The following is an 18028-nucleotide window of genomic DNA, read 5'->3' as shown; positions in this document are numbered from 1 at the left end:
TATTCAAGGACAGATGCTGAACAGGTCTCAGGAAAGGATAGAGCCATTGGCCTGATCTAATAGGAAACTGGTCCTGGAGGACTGAGGTCAGATGACGTTCCTTTATGAGGAATATGGGTATATGTACTGCATGCACCTGATTATCCACACACGTGTATGTGCAGGTTAGGAGAGGTGCCATATGCCACTCAGAATTTTGGCACATGCTGCCCCCTCTGCCAGGAGCACCTTTCCTCTCATCTACATGGTTGGTTCCTTCCTGGCCTTCAGACCTCAGCTTAAATATCCCCTCCTCAAATAACCTTCCCTGGCCACTTTATCTAAAGGAGGTCCCCTTTTTACCTCATAATGTGGACATATATTTTAATTTCTTATATTATCTTCTTGACTTGTTTTTTGTCCATCTCCTCCATTATACTGCGAATTCCTTGAGGACAAAGTATAACATTTGTCTTGTTCTGCCATTGACTCTGCAGTGGTTTATAGGGGTGTTGAGTAAATATCATTGAATAGATGATGAATGGATACCATACTGTAATTTCATAACTGGAGAACGGAAAAGGCACATACCGCCTTACAAGACTAAGTGAAGGAAAAACTCCACATTTTCTTCTCAGAAGGACCAGAAGGTGATGTGTATGTGCTGGATAACAACAATTCTCATCCCAAATGTAGAAAAAGTAGCACTATATCCGAACTTCAGAGGTGGGTAGGGCCTGATAAATATGTTTATCTAAAAGAGTCTTAGGTTTGAAAACATTGGGATACATTAGATCAGAAAATCAGAAGACAACTCTAAGTTCTCATTTCCAAGACAGAAGAAAAAAGGCAGCTATATCCCAGGGGAACAGAAGGAAAGACATTTTTCTGAAGATTCTAAAGGGAGTGCCTGATTATCAAGTCCACAAAATGTACATCCACATCTTTTCTCCTACACGTTCGAGAAGAGATGGAAATAGTCAGAAAGGCTTAGAACTGCCACATGAAACACTGGAACTGGGGATATTTCTATAATTATAGATAAAATCCCCATGAATCAGAATCAAAGAATATTGGAATATAGCAGTGATCAGTATATTTTAAAGGCTCTGAAAAGTCCTACTAAAAATAAATCCCAAAATTGAGTTTAATCAGTGTTTCTTTTACGAATTTTTTTATCACAAAATTTAAGGGGTGTACAAGTCCTATTAATAGCACTTAGTGAAACATATCCTGCTGGGGATTGAATCACGTGTCCCACAAAAGGCACGTTCAGGTCCCAACCCCTGGTCCTGTGGGTGAGAACCCATTTGTAAATAGGAATTTCTTAGATATTATTAATTATGGTGTGCCCAATTGAATGAGGGGGGTCCTTAATCCAATATGGCTGAAGTCCTTTTAAGCAAAGGAGATAGGACCCAAAGAAAGAAGTCATAGGGAGCAGCCAGAAGTTGGAGGTCAACAGAATCTGGAAGAAAGGAGAGGATGCCATGTGGTGGAAAAGTCAAGGAATCCCAAAGATCTCCATCTGCCAGAAGTTACTGAGCCTAGAAAGAAGCAAGCCTTCTAGCCTCTGAAACATGATTCAATAAATACCTGGTGTTAAAGTCAACCGATTGTATGGTATGATATTTGTTTTAGCATCCAGGATGCTCTTAAGGGATGCCTGACTTTCTAAAATGCTACCACTAACTACTGTGGGCTTGAGAAAATCAGTTCTTGCTCTGGACTTCTGAATCTCTGTCTGCAAAGGTGGGCGAGAGTCCTGCCTAAATGACACTATGGTTTTTTCTGAAACTGAAATGAGGCAATGCAATTTTTATTTGCATTCATGCATTCATTCATGTGTTCATCTATTCAACAAATATTTATGGCAGGCCAGCTAAGTGCCAGATGCTATTGTAGGCACTAAAAGCCTAGCAGTGAATGAACCAGATATGGTATGTACTTTCATGGAGATGAGTTCTAATTTGGTAGACAGACAATATGCAATGCAAGGAGACCAGAAAACAAGGTAATTTCAGGTAGTTCTAAATGCTATGAAGAAAATAACTCAGGCTAAAAACAAAGAGTAACTGCGGCACAAGTAATATACTTGTTTTTTGCATCCTAGATCTTGGAGAAGCTCTATCAGAGGTCCTGATGGGACCACCCAGCCTGGTCCCTGAGCTGCTGAAATAGTCACATGCATTATTTTAACCCTTGCCCTTATCACACTTGGCAGACCCAGCCTCAAGCACATTGAGTGGGTTAGTGTAGCCCCTCACTTGCTGCTTGAGCAAGCCATCCCCTAGGAAAGCCCATTACCAACCTTAGGTCCTCAGGGAGTAGGGAGACCAGCTACCATAAGCCTGTTTTGGTGAGGAGGATTGGGGAGACCTGTTTTGGAATAGACCCTTCCAATGCAAGGTACCCTGTTGACATCCAGAGTGACATTCAAGGGACCAATTTGGCATGCAGTAACTTCTGGACAGAAAATACCTACTGAAAGCTTCTGCTCTAAAGGGTCTGAAGGGAGCAGAAGGGGCTCAAGAAATTAGGCACCTCCCTCCCATACCAGAGGTCCCAAATCCATTCCCAGTGCCTCCTAAAGAAACAAGGAAGGTGAACAGAACAGCAAGTGCAAAAAATGAGGGGGGAAAGGGGGAGAAATAAAAATAAATAAATAAATTTTAAAAATCTAAAGGCTCTGAGATATCCATCCCTGCTACCCTCCCTACTGGTTAGAAAAGGGAAGTGCTAAGTGGTCAATATGCCTACAAATCCCAGTGGTGTGTGGGCCATTCTATTTCCCAAGTGAGGAGAAGGAGAGATGTTTGCTAGGAAGAAGAGATACACTGAATTTCCAGGAAGATGGTGAATTAGAGAGACACAGGACTCACTTCTTTCCCAGAAAAGTTGCTAGAGGACAGGCAGAAATATCCTGGGAAGAAAAATATTCTAGGGTTTAGGATACCAGGGGAAGGCTAGATACCATCCAGAAGAGAGAGGGGCACAGGAAAAGAATTTTGACATTAAGACTATGAGTAGAAGCTACAGCTGCTGCCGCCAACGCCCTTATCCCACCCTACAAGCAAAGAATTTAAAATTCTCAGTTCTTGGGCTGGTGGCTATGGTGCTGCAGTGATCCACTTCCTCAAGAAATGGGAGAGAGGGATGCAGCCTAAGGCTGATTCAGCTTTTCACTAACAGATTTGGTCTGTTATGTCCCATGAGCCCTTCCAGGACAGGTGGGGCTGGGCCACTGTTTGTCTTGAGAGCAGGTATGGAACTAAAGAGATCCAACCCTCTCAAATCACCCTCTCTACTGACCAGCACTGGTTGTTGAGGACACAGAGAGGAGTGGAATTATTTCCTACCTGGGAAAAGGGAGGGGGCTGCCAGCAAAGGTTGGAGGACAGCCTCTAAGAAAGTTTGAATTGGGAGGCTCTGAATAGCCTTCAGGCAGTATCTTCGGTCAGTGTTGCACGGAACACTCTCCCTCCAGGCTTTGAATTGAGAGGGCTGTCTAAGTGTGCCATCTACTACTGGCAGAACAAGGAACTGCATGAGAAGAAACTAAATGTAAATATATGAGGCTTTTTTTGTCCTTTATAGCCTCCCTCCCCAAGGCCCTTGGAAGTGGGTCTGCAATCCATTACTGGGTCCATGACCCAAATTTGAGGAACTAACAGGGACAATCCTAAATACCTAGAACAGGTTGAACAATCAATCAAAGAAAGGCAGCAACACACAGCCTTCTGCCACTAAATCTCTGCACAAGCAAGAAAAATTGAGCATCAGAATAAGTTCACCATCATAATCAGATGCCTAGATATCAGAAAAAAAATTACAAGACATACTAAGAAAATGGAAGAAATGATCCAAACAAAAGGATATATCAAAGCCCCAATTGTGAGACAGGATTTGAGACAACTAATCAAAGAAGTTCATACAAATTTCCAAAACCAAATTGAGTTGGAAGACAATATGGCTAAAGAGATAAAGGACATCAAGGAGACACTTAGCAAACAAAAAGAATTTGAAAACCTGAATAAAAAAATAAGAGAGCTTATGGGAATAAAAGATACAATAGTTGAGATAAAAACTATATTAGAGGCATACAACAGAAGACTCAAAATGATAGAAGGAATAAATGATGCAGAAGACAGAACAGCTGAAATTGAAGAGAGAGAAGAACTGAGAGAAAAATGTGAAAACTTGAGCAGGGGCTCAGGGAGCTGAATTTTAACATGAAGTGCAACAGCATACAGGTAATGGGAGTTCCAGATGGAGAAGAGAAGGGAAAAGGGGCAGAAAGAGTATTTGAAGAAACAATGGCTGAAAATTCCCCAACTCTCATGAAAGAAATTAATTTACATAGCCAAGAAGCACAGTGTACCTCAATCAGAATAAATCCAAACAGACCCACTCCAAGACATATACTACTGAGAATGTCAAATGTCAACGATAAAGAGAAGACTCTGAGAGCAGCAAGGGAGAAGCAAGACATTACATATAAGGGATGCCAAGTAAGACTTAGTGCAGATTTCTCATCAGAAACCTTGGAGGTGAGAAGATAGTTGTATGATATAATTAGGATAATGAAAAAGAAAAATTGCCAACCAAGAATTCTTTATCCAAATAAACAGAAACTAACAGAGTTTGTAAAGAAGAATCCAACTTTGCAGGAAGTATTAAAAGGAGCCTTACAACCCAAAAGGAAAAGACAGGAAAGAGAGGCTTGGAGGAGAGTGCAGAAGGCAAGAATAGCAGAAAGGATAACAAAAAGAGTAAAAAGACAAAAACAAGATATGACATATGAAAACAAAAAGATAAAATGGTAGATGTAAATAATGTGTTTACAGTAATACCAATGAATGTGAATGGATTAAACTCCCCAATCAAAAGATATAGGTTGACAGAAGGAATAAAAAACAAAAACAAAAACATGAACCATGTATATGCTGCCTACAAGAAACTCACCTTAGACTCAGGGATACAAAACAGCTAAAGGTGAAAAGTTGGAAAAAAACACTCCATGCAAACAGTAACCAAAAAAGAGCAGTAGTAACTACACTAATACCAACAAAACAGACTTTAAATGCAAAACAGTTAGAAGAGGTACAGAAGGCCATTATATATTAATAAAAGGGGCAATACACTAGGGAAAAAAGTCATAAATATCTATGCACCTAACCACGGTGCTCCAAAATACATGAGGCAAACTCTGGCAAAACTGAAGGGAGCAATAGACATCTCTAAAATAATAGTTGAAGACTTCAACACCCCATTCACATCATTAGATAGAACAGCTAGACAGAAGATCAACAAGGAAACAGATAAATTGAACAATATGATAAATGAGTTAGACCTAAACAACATATACAGAATATTGCATCCCAAATCAGCAGGTTACACATTCAAGTGCTCATGGATCTTTCTCCAAAATAGAACACCTGTTGGTTCACAAGGTAGGTCTCAAGAAATATAAAAAGACTGAAAGCATACAAAGCACTTATCAGATTATAATATAATAAAACTGAAAATCAGTAATAGACAGGAAAGAGGAAAATTTGCAAATGTGTGACGGTTAGACAACACACTCCTAAACCATCAGTGGGTCAAAGAAGAAATTGTAAGAGAAATGAGTAAATACATTGAGATGAATGAAAACAAGAACACAACTTATCAAAACATATAAGATACAGTGAAGGAAGTGCTGAGAGGGAAATTTATAGCCCTAAACACCTATATTAAAAAAGAAGAAAGAATTAAACTCACAGATCTAACTGAACAACTGGAGAAACTAGAAAAAGAACAGCAAACCAATCCCAAAGCAAACAGAAGGAAAGAAATAATAAAGATTAGAACAGAAAAAAAGGAAATTGAGAACATAAAAATAATAGAGAAAATCCACAAAACTAAAAGCTGGCTCTTTGAAAAGATCAATAAAATTGACAAACCCTTAGCAAGATTAACAACAAAAAAAGAGATAAATAAATAAATAAAATCAGGAATGAAAGGAAAGAAGTTATGCCTGACCCCACAGAAATAAAAAGGATCATAAGGGGATATTATGAGAAACTATATGCCAACAAACTATACAACTTAGATGAATGGACAAATTCCTAGGTTGCACAAGCAACCTACATTGACTCTACGAGAAATAAAAGAACTCAACAAACCAATCACATTTAAAGAGATTGAATCAGTCATCATATATCTCCCAAAAAAGAAAAGTCCAGGACCAGATGGCTTCACAGGTGAGGTCTACCAAGCATTTCTACACGAATTAACACCAATTCTGTTTAAACGCTTCCAAAAGAATTGAAGATGAGGGAAAATTATCCAACACATTTTATGAAACCAACATCAACCTAATACCAAAGCCAGATAAAGATACTATAAGAAAAGAAAATTACAGATCAATCTCTTAATGAACATAAGTGTAAAAATCCTCAACATTTTTATTTGCTTACAAATAGAATCTAACAGCATACCAAAGGAATTATACGGCACAACCAAGTGGAATTTATTCCTGGTATGCAAGGGTGGTTCAACATAAGAAAATCAATTACTGTAATACACCACATTAATGAATAGAAGGAAAAAATCCATATGATCATCTCAATTGATGCAGAAAATGCATTAGAAAAAATTTAGCATCCTTTCTTGGTAAAAACACTTTGGAAGATAGGAATAGAAGGAAAATTTCTCAACATAATAAAAGGCATACATGAAAAACCCATAGCTAACATCTTATTCAGTAGGGAAAGGCTGAAAGATTTCCCTCTAAGATTGAGAACAGGACAAAGATGCCCACTCTCACCACTGTAATTCAATATTGGGCTAGAAATTCTACCTAGAGCAATTAGACAAGAAAAAAACAAGGCATCCAAATAGGAAAAGAGGAAGTAAAACTCTCAGTATTCGCAGATGACATGATCCTAGATAGAAAATTGTGAAATGTCTATGACAAAGCTACTTGAACTAATAAACAAGTTCAGCAAAGTGGCAGGATATAAAATAAACACACAAACATCAGTAATATTTCTGTACACTAGTATTGAACCATTTGTACAGGAAATCAAGAAAAAAAATTCCATTTATAATAACAACAAAAAGACTCAAATACTTGGGAATCAATTTAATCAAAGATGTACAGGACCTATATTATATATACCATGGGCCCTGAGGGTTGGGGAGAGAGGTATAGAATAGATAGAAGCAGGGTAACTGGGGGGGCAATGGAAGTGTTTCACAAGATCATGCAAGGATGGATATAGGACATGTTAAATTACACCAAAAATGTATAAAAATCTATAGGCTAAAATGTAAACCATAATGGAAAACATAAGGAAACTAAAAATTTAGAAAATTGTCCAGTCTAAAATATAGACCATAATGTAAACCAAAATGGAACCATGTTTGATAGCTATGTTTCAACATCTGTACATCAGCTGCAGCAAATATAACATGAACATGTAAAAAGATCATTGCTGGTGAAGGGGGAAAAGGGTTTGATGTTGGATATATGGGAGTCCCTATACTGTATATGTGAATTACTGTGGTCTAAAATCTTTTGAAGACAAAATTAGAAATTAGAAATTAGAAAAAAAAAAAAAAGGATGCAGACACTGAGGAAGAAATGAAAGAAAGTGCCTTGCCACTGTACATACAGGGCAACACCTATTACAGTGATGAAAAGCAAAACATCAAAAAACAAAGTTTTATAATATTTTTCATTTTTAATACTGCAATTTCTTTTTATTTTAGTTTTTCTAAATTAGTATGTATTCTATTTCTAACCTTTAAACTTATCACTATATTTTATTTTCCTATTAATTGAATTTGGCAGTATATTAGGCTTCATTTCTGAAGTTTTGGACCACAGAGAGGTTCAACTATGGCAGGGGAGGAACACTGGTATGGGGTGTTATTGAGGGGAGTACTGGTTGGGAGGGAGTTCTCCAGGGCATGTTTAGAGGGTACACAACAATGTCCGAATATATGTTGTGTATTTTCATAGTAGTTACAGTTACAAAACACAACTGAGGGAGATCTGAGTTCCTAGCCAGGGGGGCTCTGTCACATTTTCCAATGGAACAGCAACAATCCCCCAAGTACAATGACAAAGACCAATGAAGAAGGATGGTCCAATGATGAGCCCTTGATACCAATGACTATGCTTAGGGGCCTGTGTGCCTGAAATTTCAACTAGGCCTAGAGCTGCAGGGTGCCTAAGAGTTACCTCCTGAGAGCCTCATTGTTGTACAAATATGGTCACTCTCTAAGCCAAATTCAGCATGTAAATGCATTACCTTCCCCCCAGCATGGGATATGAGTCCCGGGGATGAGCCTCCTTGGTGCCAAGGGATTACTACCAATCACTAACTGGTGATGCAACTAGAAAGAGACCTTAAATAAAAGGGTCAATTCAGACCAGCAGAATATCTCAGCCTACATGTAGGATTATGTGTTAAAAACTACTTTTTGACCATGAATAAAAGGGGGAAATGACAAAGACAAAAGAGTTTATATGGCTAAGAGTCTTCCAAAAAGAGTTGGGAGTCATCAGAGGGGTCGTGCTTACGCATGCCTCAGCAGGACCTCAGAGACAGGAAAGTAGATACAATCCCAGGTACTGGTTCTCCTGAGGGCTATGGAGACCCACAGGTTCTATGGTCATGGCAGACAGCTCTAGAGTTCAGTGCCATGTCAGTGGGCCCTACTTCAGAATTTGTGTTCCTGAGTGTGATGGAGCTGGACTCAGATGTGACCTTTCTATACATGCCTCTTCTGTCACTTTCACTGAACCTGTGGTTGGTGCTAGGGATGGTGTATACTCAGGAGACTTGACTCTCTGGACTGCCCATGTGCCACCTGAGCCCTGAGCCTCAGCAGACTTGCAACTCCTACTCTCTGGTTCATTGGTCTTACCAAGGTCAGCTAACAGGGAGGTGAAAATGGTCAACCACCACACCAGGGCACCGAGAGTGCCTACAACTACAAGCAGGAGAATTGCATCCATCATCCATATGGGATCTAATCCCCCTCTGGATATAGAGATGGAGTGGACATCACCATCCCAGGGTGCACAGGATGAAGGAATAAAATATGAATTAGAGTGGACTTACTGATATTCTCCTATAAAACTATTGTGACTAGTAATGGAAGAAATTGTAGCATTGAGGAGGAGAAAGTGGCCATGGTAGTTGTTGAGGGCAGGGTTAGGGAAGAATAGATGTGATGTGGGACTTGATTTCAGGACTTGGAGTTGTCCTAAATGATACTGCAGGGACAGATGCTGGACATTATATATCCTGCCATAACCCACTGACTGTACTGCGGGAGAGTGTAAATTATAATGTAAACTATGATCCATGTGGTGCAGCAGTGCTCCAAAATGTATTCACCAAATTCAATGAATGTGCCACAATGATAAAGAGGTTGATGTGGGAGGAGTGGGGGGCAGATATGTGGGAACCTCTTATATTTTTCAATGTAATATTTTTTTTAATCTATGTATCTTCAAAAAAGTACAATTTAAAAAAATGACGGGGAAGTGGGGAGTGGGGTATATGGGAACCTCATGTTTTTTAATGTAATATTTTGTGTGATCTATTAACTTTAAAAGAAGATTAAAAAATAAAACAAAATTTAAAAGAAGAAAACTACAAAACAATGCTAAAAGAAATCAAGACATAAACACTGTGTGTTCATGGATTGGAAGACTAAATGTGATGAAGATGTCAATTCTACCCAAATTGATTTATAGATTCAATGTAATAGCAATCAAAATTCCCACAGGTTATCTTATAGAAATAGAAAATGCAATTGACAAATTAATTTGGAAGGGAAAGTGCATCTGGATAGCCAAAAACATCCTTAAAAAGAAGAGCAATGTGGGAGGACTTTCACTGCCTGAACTTGAAAGATATTACAAAGCTACAGTGGTCAAAACAGCATGGCACTGGCATAAAGATAGACACATTGATTAGTGGAATAGAGTTGAGAATCCAGAAATGAACCTTCATCTCTTTGGCCAACTGGTTTTCGATAAACCTATCAAGTCCATATTACTGGGACAAAACAAACTCTTTAACAAATAATGCTGGAAGAACCGGATATCCATAACCAAAAGAATGAAAGAGGACACCGAGCTCACTCCCTAGATAAGAAACAACTCAAAATGGATCAAAGACCTAAATATAAAAGCCAGGACCATAAAACTACTAGAAGAAGATCTTGTGGTGGGTGGGGGTTTCTAGGATCTTACACCCAAAGCATGAGTAAAAAAGAAAAAAATAGATAAATGGGACTCCTAAAAATTAAACATTTTTTGCACCTCAAAGGAATTTTTCAAAATGGTGAAAAGGCAGCCAACTCTATGGGAAAACTATTTGGAAATCACATATTCAATAAGGATTTAGTTGCCATGATATATAAAGAGATGCTACAACTCAACAATAAAAAGATAAGTGGCCCAATTTAAAAATGGGCAAATGACTTGAATAGACAATTGTCCAAAGAAGAAATACAAATGGCAAACAAAAAAACACATTAAAAATGTCAACATCATTAGCAATTATGGAAATGCAAATCAAAGCTACAATGAGATATCATTTCATACCTATTCGACTGGCCACTATTAGAAAGACAGTAAACAACAGTGTTAGAGAAGTTGTGGAGAGACAGGAATGCTTATTCACTGTTAGTGGGAATATAGACTGGTGCAGCCACTGTGGAGGAATGTTTGGCAGTTCCTAAAGAAGTTGAATATAGATTTGCCACTTGACTCAACAATACCACTATTAGGAATATACCCAGAAGAACTGAGAGCAGTGACACAAATAGACATATGCACACTGATATTCACAGCAGCATTATTTACAATTGCCAAAAGATGGAAACAACCCAGGTGTCCATCAACTGGCGAATGGACAAAAAACTGTGGTGTATACACTCAATGGAATATTATGCAGCTGTAAAATGAAATGAAATTGTGAAGCATATGATACCATGGATGAACCCGGAGGACATTATGTTGAGAAAAGCAAGCCAGACAAAAATGGATGACTACTGTATGATTGTGCTATTATGAACTAAATACATTGTGTGAAAATCATGGAGTTAATAACTAGAACATAGGTATAGAAAATAGAATAAGGTTAGAGAATGGAAACTGATGATTAATGTGTGCAGAATTGGTAAAAAGTTTGTCTGTATCTTTGGAAATGAATAGAAAAAGTGAAAGGAAAAAAAGAAAAGGTGAAAGCACATCATAGTGTTTGTAACTAGCAGTACTATTATATGGGTATGATAGTGATTGAAAGGGAAAGTCTAAGGTCATGTATATTACTAGAAGGAAAGCTAAAAAATATAACATGGGACTGTACAGCATAGTAAAACCTCATGTGAAATATTAATATAGGTAGTATTGCATATATAAAACTTTTTCTTTGAAACTGAACAAATGTATGTTAATGTTACAAGATGTTAATATCAGGCAAAAATTATGCTAAGTGAAAGAAAGCAGGCACAAAGTACAACATATTGTATGATTCCATTTATAAGATTTATTTCTTTATTTCTCTCCCCTTTCCCCCTGCCCCGGTTGTCTGTTCTCTGTGTCTATTTGCTGCTTCTTCTTTGTCTGCTTCTGTTGTTGTCAGCGGCATGGGAATCTGTGTTTCTTTTTTGTTGTGTCATCTTGTTGTGTCAGCTCTCTGTGTGTGCGGCACCATTCCTAGGCAGGCTGCACTTTCTTTCGCACTGGGCGGCTCTCCTTACAGGGTGCACTCCTTGTGCGTGGGGCTCCCCTACACGGGGGACACCCCTGCGTGGCACGGCACTCCTTGTGTGCACATCAGCACTGCACATGGGCCAGCTTCACATGGGTCAAGGGGGCCTGGGGTTTGAACCATGGACCTCCCATGTGGTAGACGGATGCCTTAACCACTGGGCCAAGTCTGCCGCCTGATTCCATTTATATAAAATGCAAATATAAATCAATTTACAAAGATGGAATTAGATTAGTGGTTATGTACGACTGGGAAAGGATAGAGGGATTGAAAGGTGACTGCTAAGGGGTGTAAAGTTTATCTTTTTGGAGTCATGAAATTGCTCTAAAATTTTTTATGATGATGAATGTATGACACTGTGATTATACTAAACACCATTGATTGTACACTTTGGATGGATTGTATGGTATGTGAATATATCTCAATAAAACTGCTTCACAGAAAAGAGATACACCAGAAGCAGGAAGGACTTCTTTCAACATTTATTCATGGATCAAGTATTTATTGAGTACCTGTGGTATACCATGCACTTTTCCAAGCACTAGGATGCAACAGTGAATAGTTCTCAGAAAACAGGACTCCCTTGTGTATTTATCAATATTTACAATGAAACGGGGGTCTACACTTTTGAGTATGGCATAAATTAAACATTTTCTGAGGAGTCCAACACACCATAAGAAATGGCTCATCTTCCACACAGTGAGAGAGTTAATTTATTTGTTGTAGGAGTGGCGGTTGTTCTCTGAGAGCAGCAATTAAGAGATCTATGACAATCATAAACCATAGCCTAGAGTATAAATTCCTTGAAGGTTAGACCTGGGCCTTTTATTTCTTCACATCCCTCCTATACAACCTTGCATGGTTGTAGGTGAATAGGAAGCTTTATTAACCATTTGTGAATGAGTAGATTGCTCTCACAGTCTTCCTTTCTTGGGGATTATACTTGGATCAAAAACATTTGAGGTGGCAGACTTGGCCCAGTGGTTAGGGCATCCGTCTACCACATGGGAGGTCCACGGTTCAAACCCCAGGCCTCCTTGACCCGTGTGCAGCTGGCCCATGCACAGTGCTGATGCGCGCAAGGAGTGCCCTGCCACGCAGGGGTGTCCCCCACGTAGGGGAGCCCCACGCGCAAGGAGTGTGCCCCGTAAGGAGAGCCGCCCAGTGTGAAAGAAAGAGCAGCCTGCCCAGGAATGGCACCACACACACACAGAGCTGACACAACAAGATAACGCAACAAAAAGAAACACAGATTCCCGTGCCGCTGACAACAACAGAAGCGGACAAAGAAGACTCAGCAAATAGACAGAGAACAGACAACAGAGGTGGGGAGAGGGGAAGAGGAGATAAATAAATAAATAAATAAATCTTTTAAAAAAAAAAACAGAACATTTGAGTCTCACTGTTTTAGGGTAGTGAATGACAAGCACTTATTTGGCTGTAAATCTGACCAGGTATTATACTACCAGTCACTTAGAAGCAAAGAAAAATGTCCCAATACACCTTTTCTACTTTTAAGAACCAATTTTTGGAAGCTAGCCCTTGGACACTTAGATACACCTATTTCCTTCTGACCTCGGATTCTATAATTCTTATCCCAGCTCCTTACCTTAGTTGGATGTTGAACCCAGGTTTGGCATGAATGGTCCATTCGCAGTGAGCATTTAGGGGGTAGCTCTCCAACAAAATTTGACCCTTTGGGGCCCTCAGAACCTGGCCACATCCTGAGAAAGGAAAAGAATAGAAGATCAGGACATGGAGATTGGGGTCAAAAGGAAGAAACAGGAGAAGGTCTCAGAGAGCCTTTGAGTTCACCCCACAGCCCTGAGGACAGGATGAAGAAAACAGGGAAAGGAAATTAATGTTTTTCAAGTTCCTGGCAAGATTTGCCTAGATTAACTCTTTTAATTCACCCAACAGCTTGGTAAGGGAAGTGGTATTATCCCAGTTTTCTAGCTGAGAAATAGATAATCAGAGAGTTAAATAAACAATATCTCCAGCTATGTTATGTATTGAATTGCACCTTCCAAAAAGATATGTTGAAGTCCAATTCCCCAGGACCACAGAATGCGGCCTTATTTGGAAATAGGGTCACTATAGATGGAATGTGGCAAGTTAAAATTAGGTCATAGTGGAATAGGATGGACCCTTAATCTAATATGACAGGTGTCCTTATAAGAAAAAGAAATATGGATGCAGACAGACAGATAAGTGAGAGCTGAGGCAGAGAATGCCACATATTGCCAGCAAGCCAACACAAGACACCAGGAGAGAGGCATGGATCAGATTCGTCTCCATGCACCTCAAATGAACCACTGCCCTGCAGACACCTTGATAGTGGACTTCTCCCCTCCAAAATAGTGAGACAATACATTTCTGTTGTTTTAAGCCACCAAGTTTGTAGTACTTTGTTATGGAAGCCCTGGCAAACTAAGACAAGCTATTATATGGCAAAACAGATTTAAACCCAACTGTGCCTGAATGTAAAGTCCACCCCACTCTGCTGCCCTGCCTGTCCACGACTGCCCTGTGCTGGCCTGCTGCCTCCACCTTAAAAGGCTCAGAAAGTTGCCCCTCCCACAGCTCTACCCCATGGACCCTGGTGGCCTTTGCTTGGAGTCTAAACCTGCCTGAGATCCTTTGGTCTGTGTTGCCTGAACAAGCTCTACCCAACAAATATAGCCACAAAGAAACTCTTTGCTCCCTCCACTATCCAGTTAGAAATGTTGTGTTAATTTATTCTACGAATAATTATGTAATAAATGCCTCTTGAATCCGTGACACAGATGTAAAAAGAACATTGAAAAGTCCTAGAAGGACACTTTTTTTTTCAAATAAGTTCCTATGAAGACCACCAATAAAAAGACACGGATCAAAGAGGGTCCTCTGTTTGAAGCAGAAGCACATTTGCTTATAAACCTCTCCTACATCCCCTGAGTTACTCCAAGGAATCCCTAAGATTTTGAATCCCTGTACTGCATAGTCTTTAAATTATATCGCATTTTCTAGTATTAAGATAAGCACAAGTATGTAAGACACACTAGTTTGACGAGAGTTTGGAGGAAATGTCTTGAGATGGTTTTGTCGGAAAAAATTATTTTGATCATGTAAATAAACAGCGTTTCAGATGTGGGGACCTCTTATATTTTTTGAATGTAACATTTTTTTAAAAATAGAGAAAAACAAAAAAGCAATGTTCCATACCAAGGACTGACAAACTATAATGCATGGGCTAAATCTGGCCCACTGCCTGTTTTTATAAATAAAGTTTTATTGGAATACAGCCACACCCATTCATTTACATATTGTCTATGACTGCTTTCACATTACAACAGCAGAGTTACGTAGTCATAACAGGCCACATGGCCTGCAAACACATGAAATATGTTCCATCTGTCCTTTTACAGAAAAAGTTTACCCACTCCTGTTCTAGAGAAATTCAGTATAAAATCAGGATATGCAGTTATAGTCACTTAACCTTGAAAAAAGTGTAAAGTCCTATAGCTAAGATGAAAACTATTAGTTTCAATGGACACTGCTCCATGGCAGAATCATTGTAACAATGTTTCTATAGTTAGGGAAAGAGCCAAAACTCTACTTTTGACAATCTGTAAGGTCTAAGCCTTATTATTTAAAAACAAAACAAAACCAAAAAAAAAAAACAAAAACAGCAACAACAACGACTGGTAGGTTGTACAATTTATTTCTTTACTAAGAGGTTTATTGCTGTTGCCCTACTCCACATCCGTGGGAAGCATCGTCAGTATTTTCCATTTGGGGATCTCCCCTAGCCCCTATCCCCATCATCACTCTCTTCCTGTTCTCCTTGAAGCCATCCTTGGCCCCCAACATTCTATTCTCCCCATAGCAGCCAAAGACACCTTTCAAATAAACTAGATCATACTACTCCCTTGATTCAAACCCTCCAAGGAGTCCACCGTGAAAACGCCTTCCTACGACCTTCTCGGCCCTGCCTCACCTGCAGCTCCACCTGCTTTGTCTGCGATCACGTATCCGCTTGTTCACACTGTTACAGCCACACCAGCCTTCTTTCTGTTCCCAACGCCAAACCTTGCTTCTGCCCTCCCTTAACCTAGAAGGCTTTCTTCTTCCACATCTTCACGAAGCTGGCTCCCCCTTTGGGAATTAAGCTCAATTAGCACTTCTGCAAAGAGTCTTTCTTTGTCCACTCAGCTAAAATAAGGCCTCACATTTCTATAGTCACTGCCATTACTCTGTTTTATTTTCTGCATAATACATATCATCTGAAATTACCTCACTCCTTTGCTTACACCCTTTGCTAGAACTGGAACCTCATCTAGCTTTTCTAGCTTGTACACCTAGCATATAATATGTGCTTAATAAATATTTGTTGAATAAATGAACGATGTTATTATTATAGGCCAAACACTGTGCTAAAAGCTTTACAAACATTATTTCATCTAATCTTCATAAGAAAACTAAAAGAACTGCATCCATCTCTCTGTTTCCCAGATGTGAAACACTGAGGAGGGGAGAAGTTAGGTGACCTCTCCAAAGTCTGGCAGCTAGGAAATGAGCAGGCTGTGTAAAGCCGTAGCTAAGAATGGAGACTTCTTTGGAGTCTACCTGCCTTAGGCTGGAGACTCAGCTTTAAGCTCACTAGCTGTGCAGCTTTGGGCGGGCAAGTTGCTTCATTCCTCAGAACCTCAGTAAACTGAGCCAATGGGAATAAAAGTAATGGTCACATCACATAATATTGTGAGACTTGAATAAGATTATGCTTAGAAAGACCTTAGCAGAAATATCTGTACAAGTTAGCTGTTGGTATTCAGTGTAGAAGAGGGATTTGAACTTAAATCTGTCTAGTACCAGTGCTGGCTCTTGCCAGTACATTAAACTACCTTAGGAGCTTCCTGAACCAGTCTTCTCCATTTTGAAGCAGCAGGATTTTTCCACCCGGAAAGAGATATATTTAATTCTGTGCGCTCCCCCCACTGCTACCACCACCTTTTTTTGAAGTGCAAGTTCTTTCTTTCTGCACACCTCACACTCCTCATCGCCCCCATCTGCCCATCTGCTGCAGGGCTACGGAAGAGATACGCTGGGAATGTGAGACAAAAAAAAAAAAAAGAAAAGCTTTCCTGCACAGCAGCCACCCCTCAGGAGCTGACAGCTTCCCACCCTGCAAAGTGTTAAATTCCAGCTTCTTCAGCAAGCTTCCTGTTGGGGACCCTAAGTTAGAATCAGCAGTAAGATGTGCCAGGCCTGCTTCTGGCTTTTTCCCTTCCTATAGATAAGAACCAGACAGCAGTGCCCTTAGGCCCTCCCTTCTACCTCCTCCGCTCCCCCAAACGCCTATTCAGTACTCCTTGGAAGGACCACTAGGTCTTTGGCTAACTCCTGAGTCTCAGGCAGCCATTGGAGGGCTCAGAGCCTCCTTTCCCATATCCCCACCCCTTCCCCAGACACCTTCTTGGAAATGTGAAATGCTAGAGCACTTATTGCTGCCAGCCCAAGGGCTTCCTTCAGAAGAAGCCAAGAGCACATGCAGGGCCTCAGTTCTTCACAATGTTCCTTCTCACTCTGACAGTGTGGTTGATTGAATTGTGTACCCCATTTGGGCATGTTCTTGGTCTTGGTCCACAATCCATTGGGTGAAGACCTCTTGGAAATAAGATCTCTCCATGAAGTTACTTCAGTTAAGGTGTGGTCCAACTGAATCAGGTGGGGTTTATTCGGATTACTGGAGTCCTTTATAAGCAGAGTGAAAGTGTGATGGAGAGAGATGCCAGGGGAGCAGCCAGAAGCTGGAAGTCAACAAAACTCAGAGGACAAAAGAGAGGACTTCTGCATGTACCTTGACATATGACAGAAGAGCCAGGAATCCCAGATTGCCAGCCAGCCAGAAGATACCAACCCCAAGAGGAAGCAAGCCTTCTCACCTCTGAAAATTCTTGTTAAGTCAACCTAGTGCACCGTATTTGCTTTAACTAGAAAACTGAAACAGGGCGGGTGAAGTTGGCCCCAAGACGGTGGGGAGACTTCCAACCAATCCGAGACAAAGAGGCCACTTCTTGGAAATGGGCTTGTGGGAATGAGTGTTAGGCAAAGAGGAAGAAGAGGAGTGAGCCCTCCTCCCTCTCAACATCAAGGGATTCTTTCAGGCCCCTTTCCACTCCCACCTCTACTCAGGGAGTTGGCGGGCCTGGATGCAGGGGCAGACAAACTACACCTCTCTGTCCAGGGCAGAACAGTGAACACAGCTGAGTGTCCCTGCCAAG

General features: G+C 40.2%; 1 protein-coding gene across 5 annotated transcripts in view; it reads right to left on the bottom strand.

The window, feature by feature from the left end:
- Nucleotides 1-18028, bottom strand: part of PAMR1 (peptidase domain containing associated with muscle regeneration 1) — a 134404-nt gene that overhangs the window by 67529 nt on the left and 48847 nt on the right. For all 5 annotated transcript variants that reach the window (XM_071218105.1, XM_004446832.3, XM_071218104.1 and 2 more), the window contains one exon: nt 13375-13489. In XM_071218105.1, the coding sequence (XP_071074206.1) occupies nt 13375-13489 (115 nt within the window). The remainder of the gene's footprint in view (nt 1-13374; nt 13490-18028) is intronic.

The sequence above is a fragment of the Dasypus novemcinctus genome, chromosome 10 (assembly GCF_030445035.2).
Source record: "Dasypus novemcinctus isolate mDasNov1 chromosome 10, mDasNov1.1.hap2, whole genome shotgun sequence".
Taxonomy (NCBI): Eukaryota; Metazoa; Chordata; class Mammalia; order Cingulata; family Dasypodidae; genus Dasypus; species Dasypus novemcinctus.
Note: the sequence above shows the minus strand (reverse complement) of the source record. Positions and strands in the feature narration are given on the sequence as shown.